Below are 10,646 nucleotides of genomic sequence, written 5' to 3'. Positions count from 1 at the left end.
TCTGCCGGGCTCCGGTGTCCCGCCGCGCTGACCTGCAGAACGATTTAGATCTGCCGCGCAGCAAATAGGCGCCAATTAAGGTCCACGCGGCTAATGTTACTTATCCCGGTGCTTGTGCGAAACCGCTGTGAAGAAGAGCGCCCCACCTTGACCCTTTGCGTCCCCGGACGGGCAATGATACTGGATCCTTTTTTTTATTGTTCCGCTTTTCAGTGTTCTTCCAGCTATGAAGAATTCCTTTTTCTCTAGTGCTCCCTGGTGCGCATGGCCGAAAGTCTTCCGCCGAGCCTGCCGGATGTCTCTCGATCTTCTGCCGTACTTCTCTCTCTCTCTCATTGTATGCACTTTTGAAGTACACATCTGCAGGTCACGGGCTCAGGGGCAGGACCCCGCGCTATCGAGGTCTTCCCGACCTTTAGACCTGCTGGTGCGATTCAGAACTGTGTTAAGCGAATACTTTCTAGGCTAGTTCCGACGTAACCATGATAAAACTTCCAGACAATAGCACAACTGAATTCTCGGGGCACCTTGAGGACACATTTTTGAGCACATGGTGTCGTTTTGAAGATGTGCTCTACTTATCCTCAACATGCCCTCTCCTGGTCTCGTTGTCCAATACAACCCCAGGACATCCTCAAATTTACTCCAGAAGACCTTTGTTTTCTTTTTAAGATGTGAGATGGCGATTTTGGGCAGAGATTGTATTAATGCGACAGCGTTATATGGCTCAGTTCAAGGTCATTTGTCCGCAAAACGTGTCAGCAAGATGCTGTCCGCAGAAAACGGCACCATGTAACGTCACGAGCAAACGCCATATCATCATGTGACAACGATGTAATATGACGTCATGCCAAGTCACGTGACAATGATGTAGATGTAATGTGAGGTCACATCTATTCACGTGACAACGATGTAACACGACGTCGTACCAAGTCACGTGACAACGGTGTAATGTGACGCCATGCCAAGTCACGTGACAAGAGTGTAATGTGACGTCATACCAAGTCCCGAGGCATGACTGCAAACAGTTCGGGTAAACTACATGCCGTTTTTAAGAACATACCCCAATCCCCAACCCCAATCCATGTAGGTGAAATCCCAGCGATGGCATCACTGGCTGACCTCAATGTGGTGGTAGCATTCCCGACTACATTTGCACCAAAATTTTGAACAACCGTTCGTCGTACAGCGTTCCGGGTGGTGTCACAGCACATATCTCTTTGCATATAGCTCAATGCTTTAGTCGAGTTGAAGGCTAGCTTGCGACAAGGGCTCGGACCGATGACACATGCACCTTCAGTTTCATGCTTTAAGGCGCGGTTGAGGTGTCCACCGAGATGTCAATATGTGAGAGGGCCCTTTCCTTTTTTCAAAAAACATGCTGTCGCATTCAGAATTCTGAAAATGATTTTGAGGAAATGAAGTGACGCAGTAACTGTCTCACATATCTCGAAGGACACCCGAAAGCGCCGTAAGGGAAGGGATAACGGAGGGAGTGCAAGAAGAAAGGAAGAGGTGCAGCAGTGGAGGTCTCTGTAATAATTGCGACTACCTGGGGATCTTTAACGTGCACTGACATTGCACAGCACACGGGTACACCGGCTCAGTAGACGAGCACCTTAACCACTGAGCAACCGCTTTAATTATTGTGGGCACCAGTCATAAAAATTTTTAAACAGCTTTCTTTCCCCTCTGGGCTGGATTCTGACATGAAAACCACAAAGTCACTGAGAGAACCGCTCGAGTATATCTACTATGGCCCAAAAATGTAATAGGTGGCTCAGTGGTTAGAGCGCTCGGCTACTGATCCGGAGTTCCCGGGTTTGAACCCGACCGCTGCGGCTGCGTTTTTATGGAGGCAAAACGCTAAGGCGCCCGTGTGCTGTGCGATGTCAGTGCACGTTAAAGATCCCCAGGTGGTCGAAATTATTCCGGAGCCCTCCAGTACGGCACCTCTTTCTTCTTTCACTCCCTCCTTTATCCCTTCCCTTACGGCGCGGTTCAGATGTCCAACGATACATGAGACAGATACTGCTCCATTTCCTTTCCCCCAAAACCAATTATTATTATTATAGAACTTATGAGAAAAACACTGCGTATAACTGGTTAAATAGCAAATATATTTTAAACACTGCACACATTTTTTTAAACATGCAGTTTTCATGCATTCAGAGCTGCGTAAGCGAGATGAAGCTGACTTGATTCCATGATTTTCTGCAAAATGACCTTTGTCGCGTCGTCCTGCAATGTAAAACATCGGGCGTCGCTATCAGGTAGAGAAAGAATAAATTTTTATTGCGTAAAAGGAGACAGGAGCAGATTGTAGGTGAAGTCCTCAGTGCAGGACTCCAGCAGCTTAATAATAATAATAATAGTAATAATTGGTTTTTTGGGGAAAGGAAATGGCACAGTTTCTGTCTCATATATCGGCGGACACCTGAACCGCGCCGTAAGGGAAGGGATAAAGGAGGGAGTGAAAGAAGAAATGAAGAAAGAGGTGCCGTAGTGGAGGCCGCCGATGCTTTGGCGATGGCGACTAGCGTCTCCTGCAGTGTTCCAGGGTGCCGCTAGCCAGCGTCACCTCCCACTGCTCTAGCGCCGCGTTGGGCGGCTTTAAGTTTGGCTTGGAGGGACGTTTAGACGTAATGTACTCAGAATTTACTCAGGAGTTAGGACATCCTGTTCGGGCTGAGGGCGTTTGGACCATGTGAGGTTCTCAGGACATTTTGTGTTGTCAGGGTTGTGTTCTCATGCGGACGCCTCCCTTTTGTCCCACTCTCTGCGCGCGTGCATATCATGCAAAATATACAAGTGCTGACTAGTTTTTGTCAGGACAAAATAACACGAAAATGATGTTTCGCACAGTTCGCCGAAGCTGGCTAGACTTCCGTATTTATCCGCCGGATTTAAAAAAAATTCCATTGTGCAAAGTGTTGGCCTAAGCGAGAGCAAATATTACTCACAAAGAAGAGTATTATCGTCTGCGTTTTTCAATATGTAATTTAACAACGGCACTCGAATTGATTTTTTGTAATTAATAAAAAACTGGCATCGCAATCAAGCACAGTTTTCGCAAAGGCTGACCGAACAGATGAAACAACGGGCTGCGCACACCCATCCTTGCCGGTTGCAGAAGCAATTTACCGACGGCTGGGCGGGCAAGTTGTGCGTACCACATTGTGCGGTTCCTTGAAGATGCTATTCCGTCTGCTCGTTAAATTAGCGTCCGAAACAACCATCGCTTTTAAAACTGAAACACCGCTAAAGTGCGACAATAATTTTTAAAATAAACGCGCAACTTGCCCACCCACCAAGCCTGTTCAGTTGCTCCCTTGTCCGGCAGTTTCGAGCGGCCTGTCGGATCAGCTGCCTTGCTCACTTCTGAAACTCTACTCGCGGCCGACAGCAGTTTCTCCTCAAGTCCAGAAAATGCGGGCAGCTGCTGATGTTTAATAAGATTTCAAAGAAAATAGACCATAATATTCTATACTTTGTGTGCAATATTTGCTCCCGATTAGGCCAGTGGTTTGAGCCAAGAATTTTTTTATATCTGCCAGGTAAACGCGGCAGCCTCTGTATATGGACCGCTGTTGCTGCAGGCACTGCGTGCCAACGAACATTCACTAGAAGCCACTGAAACTTCGTTTGTGGATACCCCCAATCCGCTCTTAAATTCCTCTTTTTGAATTGTCAGGAAACCACGAGCAGTGTAAGAAAATCTCGAGAACCAACTTTCCTGTTGTCTTCTGCTGGCTAAAACTGCCCGCTCAGTGACGCACTGACCTACTCCGAGGGCGGCTTGCTTTTTTGGATGCGAGCGCCCTTTTTCTCTCTCTGCCTTTGCTGACCCGTGTGATATTCTGGCTGGCTGCCCAGGGTATAAATTTTGTTGCGCCCCCAAGCTTTGCGCGCTTCTGCAGTAACATGTCTAGGCGTCCATGCTGCGTTCCCGCGCTGAAAACGTTTCGTCAAGGCGTGCGGCCTGCCACGTTGCCAGGGCTTCCGATTCGCTGCTCCGCGGCCACCAAACGTTTCCCTACCTTCGAAACGAGGATGAGTAGTGTGACGAATTGGGTCGCCTTCCCAAACATACGGCGCTGAAAAAAAAATTAATCCCCGATTTATTTCTTTTAACTAAACGCGGTGAAAGTTCGCTAGCACGTAAGTATGCACCCTTCGCATATCGGTTACTGACTAGCCGAGTGTCGTTTCGCAAGGGATTGCACTCAGTTCACATTTAGTTCACATCAAGGAAGTCCAACGTGGTCGGCAGGTGACATGCATCTACAATAAACACAATCGTTTCCTGCTCCTCTTCTCAGTGTGTCCTTTGCCGTACGTAACCGCGCGCGCTTCTCTAAAGCACTGCCTGCCGTGTGGTATCGCGATATGGCAGGTTCTCTCAGATCATGAATCGTAGTTTAGCAGCATCCCTCAAGAGAAATGTATACAACAGCTGTATATTACCGGTACTCACCTATGGGGCAGAAACGTGGAGGCTAACGAAAAGGGTTCAGATTTAGTTAAGGACAACGCAGCGAGCCATGGAAAGAAAAATGATGGGTGTAACGTTAAGTGGGCAGAGCCAGTGAAGGAACAATCGCGGGTTAATTGCATCCTAATCGAAATCAAAAGAAAGAAATGGGCCCGGTCAGAGCATGTAAGGGAAGGCAAGCGTAGCAGGGGCTGCAGGAAGTTAGGTGGGCGGATGAGATTAAGAAGTTTGCGGGGATACGGTGGGTGCAACTGGCAAAGGACAGGATCAACTGGAGAGACATGGGTGAGGCCTTTGCCCTGAAAGTGAGCGTAGTAAGGCTGATGACGATGATAATGATGATCGCCCTGTTCAGTGGCCGTAGTCCACGACACCCCGTTCTCCTGAAAGGCAGGATACAAGCAAGTCCAGGCGGCTGAGAACAAGGAAGATTTGCAGAGATTGTTGGACATATGTGGTACAGAGGGAGATAGATTAGATCTGAAGTTTAGATTAACGAAAAATCGCCAGTCATGATTTTCAACGATAATGACGGCGGCGAGCATACGATACAGGAGATCGCGCTAGAGATAGTGGATAAGTACAAGTATCTTGGGGTGTGCATAAATATAATGTTGCTGAGCATCTAACAGAGCATGAAAAATATGTAATGACTAAAGGTAACAGGAAAGGTAACGATTAAAGGCAGCTGTTATCAAAAATAGGGCATTGTGGAATCACAATAGGTACGCAGTGGTAAGGGGAATTTGGAAAGGGGTGATGGTTCCTAGTCTTGACTTTCGGCTATGCTGTCCTGTGCATGAGACCAGAGCTTCAAGCAAGGTTATAGTAAACAGCGTGGGGTAGGTATAGGCTTGCTTTGGGAGCACATATGGAAGTAAACTAAAGCAGGGGGTACAAGGAGACACGTACGGGCATCACTTGAGAGCACAGAAGCTAGCAGCAAGATAGAATTTACAAGGAGCGATATAGTAATATTAGGATTTGTTGGAATTCCGTTTCGTCAATATTTTTTCTGCACTCCGTTATCACCCCATGCCTATGCTGTGGCTGGAATCATGTACCTAGACGGGCGGCTGGTAAGAGCAGCTTACATTCATTACGTGCCTCCCATCTACTGCTTACGAACCAAGAGATCGTAAGGCGCGGTTGCTCCGAGAAAAAATGCTGCGCGGGGAAAGCAATCCCGTATTGTTCTCGCTTTCAACCTGTGCTCACAATTACATATGTATTCGTACCTAAAGTTGCACGTGATCATTAAAATTTATGAGGGCAAGAAAAGGAAAAACCGGGGCAGCTTTAGCAGTTCACTCATATGCGAGTGAAAATGTTTCTAGCTTGCTTTCTGCGCAAGCCACGTGGCAGTCACCGAGCCTTCTTTACCTGCTGTGCTAAATGCAAAAAAAAAAATGTTCTTCTTGTTCCGCCAGTAACCCGTTGTACAAGTTTTAAACGTCAAAGTTATCGTTTGAAGTTCCTGTTCTGCTTTCACGACAGCTGTTCACACGCTAGACAGCGATTAATCATCGCCTCTCCAAGGTAGATGTACCTTGGCCTCTCGTTTATTGCTTTTACATCATGGAGCAATGAAAGACCGACTCACACGAGGTCGCCAACATCGAGGAACAAACGTAAGTTACCGCGAAATTTTAAAACAAGCACGATTTACATAGGCTGCACTATGGAACTAATGGAACATTATGGAACAACCCTTCACAGCGCTGCCATATTAGATATTATCCAGTGAGTCTAGAGGCGCCCCCTTCTGCCCTCTCTTCGATGTTTTCACCCTGTGTCGTACAGTCGTTTTATTATCTGTTTTGGGTGAGTAATAACAGTTAGTTACCGAAATGCAAACAGCGGCAACATTCGTCTGCAGTGCCCAGCACGCGAATGACCGATACAGCATTCGACGCACTCTGCTGCCGCCACAATGGCGCTGCTGTAGCGCTGCTCTAGCGCGACCAACTAGCTAAAATTTAACGGCGCTCTAATTTTGCGTGCTAAGTTTTAATTTTATTTTTAATTATTGCTTTTTATTTTTAAAATTTTGTTGTAATAATTTGATTGGCCACTTAAGTGCTTGAGTCGCACCATCATCATCATCATCAACTCATTGATCTCTCTTTTTTTTCAGCATAGCTGGCCTAGCCGCCTGGCCGTGGTTCGCTTTGAGTGCGTTCGTGCGTTTGGGCTTTTGGCACTTCGTCGCTGTGGTCTGTACGGTGTCCAGGGTTAGGGCTGGGCAGACTAGCGTACTGTTTGGCGCGTCACCGAGCACAATGTCATCTCGAAAGAGTTTGTTCAGTGATCTTGGCAAGGCAACCCTTCGCGGTATCCGAAAATGCCCCAAGTGCGGCACCTACAACGGTACTCGCGGCGTGCGTTGCAAAAACAAGGCGTGCGACGAAGTGTTTCGGGAGCATGGCGTGCGCAAGCGGGGCGCTGACGCCGTGCGGCTGCACACTTCGGCACCGGGCCAGCTTTTCTCCGTGCGTCTGCAGCGAGGCGAGGCGCGCACCTTCGTGCAACTGTCAGCCGAAGGTAGCGCGTTGTGCGAGGGCTGCCAGGGTTCGTCCGGCTGCGCTCACGTGCAGGCCGCGCTGCTCTCCAGCGCACAGGCCCAGGAGCTGCCGTTGAAGCCATCCGTCGTGGAAGCCGAAGAGGAGAGCGTTCGAGATGCCATCTGGAACTTGGTCGCTTCCGAGGGCTCGCCGCTGGTGCAGCGCGTCTCCAGAACAGTGCTGGCAGTCCGGCGCCAGGGTGGCTTCGTGCACGTGCGTCTCAGTCCCCGCCGCCAACTGCGTTGCGCCGACTGTGGCCGCTCGAAGCAAGGCTGTGTCCACTCGCACGCATGCATGTGTGCGCTCACCAGCGCCGACGAGGTGCGCGCCGACAAGCTGCGCGACTTGGCGCCTAAGCGTCCCGAGCCATCGCTCACCTTTTTGCAGTGGTTGTCGGGCGTCACTGAGCGTATCAATGAAACAATGCGCTACGACTGCCCTGGCCGACCTGACCCTCTAGTTTTTCATGTGCCCCAGGAGTTTTTCGAGTGTCTGCAGCAGCGAATATGTGGGCGTCGGCTTCCTGCGCGAAAAGACGGGGTCAAGTGCACCTGGAGCATTACCAGCCTCTTGCACGTGCGCCACATTTTTGAGACGCCTGACGTGCCGCTAGAGGAGAGCAGAGCTTTCATCGAAAATTGCGATGGGACCTACGAACCCTATCAACCGCCTTTTGTGCCCGACGAACCAGCGTGCGAAGGTGTTCCGCTAATCAGACCACTGGAACTCAAAACTTTCTTGAAGGTGGGGAACTTTCCGCATTCGGCGCCGTTCGTCATTGAGTGGACTCCTGACGTGCTTCCTCGCAGCCGAGTCGGAGAACTGCGCCTGATGTTTGAGTACGGTCATTTGAGAAATGGACACGTTGAGCAAAGACCGTAGCTGGCAGCTTCTTACTGTGTGTAATCAGCATTGTACACGGGCGTTGCTGTACAGTGTGGTTGTCGCTTTGACTCTGTAGTAAAGCGCCGGGGCGCATTACGCTGGATTTCAATCGGGTTTGCATCCAAAAGTGTTCACAACAAAACAGGAATCGCGCAGTTCATCCAAACAGTTCAGGCTGTGAATGTGCGTCAAATAAACGCTTCCTTTGATTTTTCTTGTGCTCTGTTAAATTTTGAATCCAGAAAATAAAACCGCAGTTTGTGGAGAACGTTATGGTAATTTGTTGCCATAAGTTGCGAAGTTCGCCCATTGGGACGGTGCCGCCATATTAGCAAGCGCAATGCATGACGGGAAGTCAATTGTGATGTTATTCTCCATAGTTGTAGCAGCAGCGGTTGCAGTGTTTCTTTTTGATGATTAAGCTAGTACACGGCAGTGTGCTTTGCACGTTTCCGTCTGAACTTTGACGTTCACCGCTGCGGCGATGTCGTTCGTGGGCGACCCTCGGGGACGGAGCGGCAGCTGCACGTTTTACGGCAGCTTCGAATACAAGAGTCGAAGTGGTCCTGCCACCCTCTCCGTGGGCCAGTTTGTATACGTTCGGATTTCGCCCAACGACGATCCTTGTATCGCCGAACTGCAGCTTTTGTGGAAAGACCATCAGCACAGTGCACAGTTGGTCAGTGTTCAGCTGTATTTCTTGCCTGAACAGACTCCCGATGGCAGGTTACCCCACCAGGGCCAGGTAGATATGCCTTTGTTTTCGTGGATCTTGCTGATGCACCATGTGATGCAGTTTCGTGTAAACATTGTTATGCAGTCGCTGATGCGCCTCTTTCAGGTCTTTGAACGGATTACGTGCTGCTTCAGGGCGACTTAAAAGCGTACTGTGTACTGTTGACGCGGGATTAGACCTAATTTGGAAAATTAATTTCTGCGGCGCAAGTTCGGCTGAGCAGGAATGCTTGCGTCGCAGGTTCGAAATGTGACTCTTATACGATGGCGTGCGCCTTTTTTTTTTTATTCTCCTAGTTTTATACGGACGAGCCACTTTCAAAATATTTCGGCCGTTGCTGTAATTCTGTCGACGTATGCATTCCATGGGGTTATGAAAATTGGGAGCAAGTAATCTTCCTAATCTGACCTAGATATGAAATTCAGATTTAGCCTAGAGTTTGTAATTGCATGCCGTTCTTAAACCACACTACTTAAGATATCGCTGCTCCCCAGATTAAAAAAAAAAAAACGTAGGTTTTAATGGAAGCCTCCTCCACTTTCTTTTGTGTGTGTATTTACCTGGTGTGTTGTCACCAAGGGCGTATCTCCAGCACTTTAATTAATTACTTGCAGCTGCTGTCCTGTCCTGGCTTTATTCACCTTGTTTGTCATAAAATGAACTGATTTACCGCCTAGGCATTACTGCTGCTAAGGATAAAATCGATGAGAGCAAATGTTATGGGCCGCAAATAACTTTGGGCTAGAATATAGCCGTACGGTTTTTTTTTATTTGTTTTTAGCAAAGCCTGATTTACGTTTGATTTTGCACCTGTGAAGTCTGGGATGCAACCAAAACCTATGCTAACATTTTTTTTTTCCCCTTGTGTTTTCGCATGAAGTTCAGTCGTGTGTTTTGCGCAATTTGCCAAGGACATGCGGCACAAGCATTAGTGCCGTTGTGCCTGGCACCTGAAAAAAAAAAAAAAAATGTGGCTAGGGGTGTTGGCTCGTTGCGTTGTTCGGTTTCGTGGTGTAAAGCTGTTTTTCAAGCTACGAATTCATTAGTATATTTGGAATGGGCACCGAATTTACGCGCACTATTTTCTTTCTTCTGTTTGTGTTCTCGTCGTGCGTGTTTTAGAACCTGTTTGTTGCTTTTCTCTCGTTTTGTCGCGCTTGTATAATTTTTTTTTTTCCCTTTTGCCTCCCACGCGTGGCAGTGGGAGGTTATCAGTTGAAAATTTTTATTGAGTGATGGACGTCAAAGCTAATAAAGCTTATTATCCTGTACTGAAACAGAAGCTGCGCGTGATTGAAAAAAGGAAGGAAGGGAGGAGAGGACGAGAGATAAAGACGCGGAAATAAGGCAAAAAATATATATAAGTAGTGGTCAGAAAAATACATAGCACTGTGATTGCCTCATATTTAGCACACAATGGGTGATAGTACATGGAGGCTGTGCAGCGTTTCATACTTGCGTGGTTATGTGCAGAACGTGAGAGCTGTGCATGGGAAGCGCCACTGCAGATTCTACTATGATAAGAACAGCCGTTTTTCGGAGTAGATGTCGCCTACAAAATAGCATTGAATATAAGCTCGCCGGGCCTGGCCACTGCCTTATTGATTTTAGTATTTTTTCTTCACTAGTTCAATAGTTTCTTCACTTGTTGAGTGTACTAAAGGATGTTAAGAGCAGCAGCGGTGCTGTGTGCAGGTCGTAGTGGACTAGAGCATTAATTATTTTTTGCTGATTGTGATAGTAATATTTGTATAGCAGTAATTCTGAATTCCATAATAGCCTACGAGATGTATACTTATTTCACTATTCAGATAGAAAGAGTTTGGGCATTTGGAAGGTTCAATTCTCTAGATTAAAGGTGACATTTGTAAGCTTCAAAAAGTATTGTAAAAAAACTTACTACCCAGTTTGGAAGTCAGTAGCATATCAGCAGATATTGGCTAAGGGTATTTGTGAAACAAAATAA

The 10,646-nt window shown here is 47.6% G+C and overlaps 2 protein-coding genes and 1 long non-coding RNA gene across 4 annotated transcripts in view; 2 read left to right on the top strand and 1 right to left on the bottom strand.

Annotated features, from left to right (window-relative positions):
- Nucleotides 1–2: 2 nt before the first annotated feature.
- LOC144113063 (uncharacterized) lies at nt 3–4,555 on the bottom strand. The gene is made up of 3 exons (XR_013310587.1): nt 4,478–4,555; nt 4,041–4,097; nt 3–32 (listed from the first exon to the last, which is right to left on the bottom strand). It is a non-coding gene; the product is annotated as an uncharacterized LOC144113063 (long non-coding RNA).
- Nucleotides 4,556–6,642: 2,087 nt separating this feature from the next.
- Nucleotides 6,643–8,212, top strand: LOC144113057 (uncharacterized protein C2orf42). Its single transcript, XM_077645952.1, has one exon. It carries the CDS (start codon nt 6,778–6,780, stop codon nt 7,939–7,941), a length of 1,164 nt encoding a protein of 387 aa, XP_077502078.1. The 5' UTR covers nt 6,643–6,777; the 3' UTR covers nt 7,942–8,212.
- A 90-nt stretch (nt 8,213–8,302) lies between these two features.
- The window catches only part of LOC144113056 (AT-rich interactive domain-containing protein 5B-like), a 66,221-nt gene continuing 63,877 nt past the window's right edge, over nt 8,303–10,646 (top strand). Inside the window, exon 1 of one of the 2 annotated variants that reach the window (XM_077645951.1) lies at nt 8,303–8,689. In XM_077645951.1, the coding sequence (XP_077502077.1) occupies nt 8,429–8,689 (261 nt within the window). In that variant the 5' untranslated portion in view covers nt 8,303–8,428. The remainder of the gene's footprint in view (nt 8,690–10,646) is intronic. The other variant, XM_077645950.1, reaches the window with a different exon arrangement.

The sequence above is a fragment of the Amblyomma americanum genome, chromosome 1 (assembly GCF_052857255.1).
Source record: "Amblyomma americanum isolate KBUSLIRL-KWMA chromosome 1, ASM5285725v1, whole genome shotgun sequence".
Taxonomy (NCBI): Eukaryota; Metazoa; Arthropoda; class Arachnida; order Ixodida; family Ixodidae; genus Amblyomma; species Amblyomma americanum.
The sequence above is the reverse complement of the archived record's forward strand: the minus strand, read 5'-3'. Positions and strand labels throughout refer to the sequence as shown.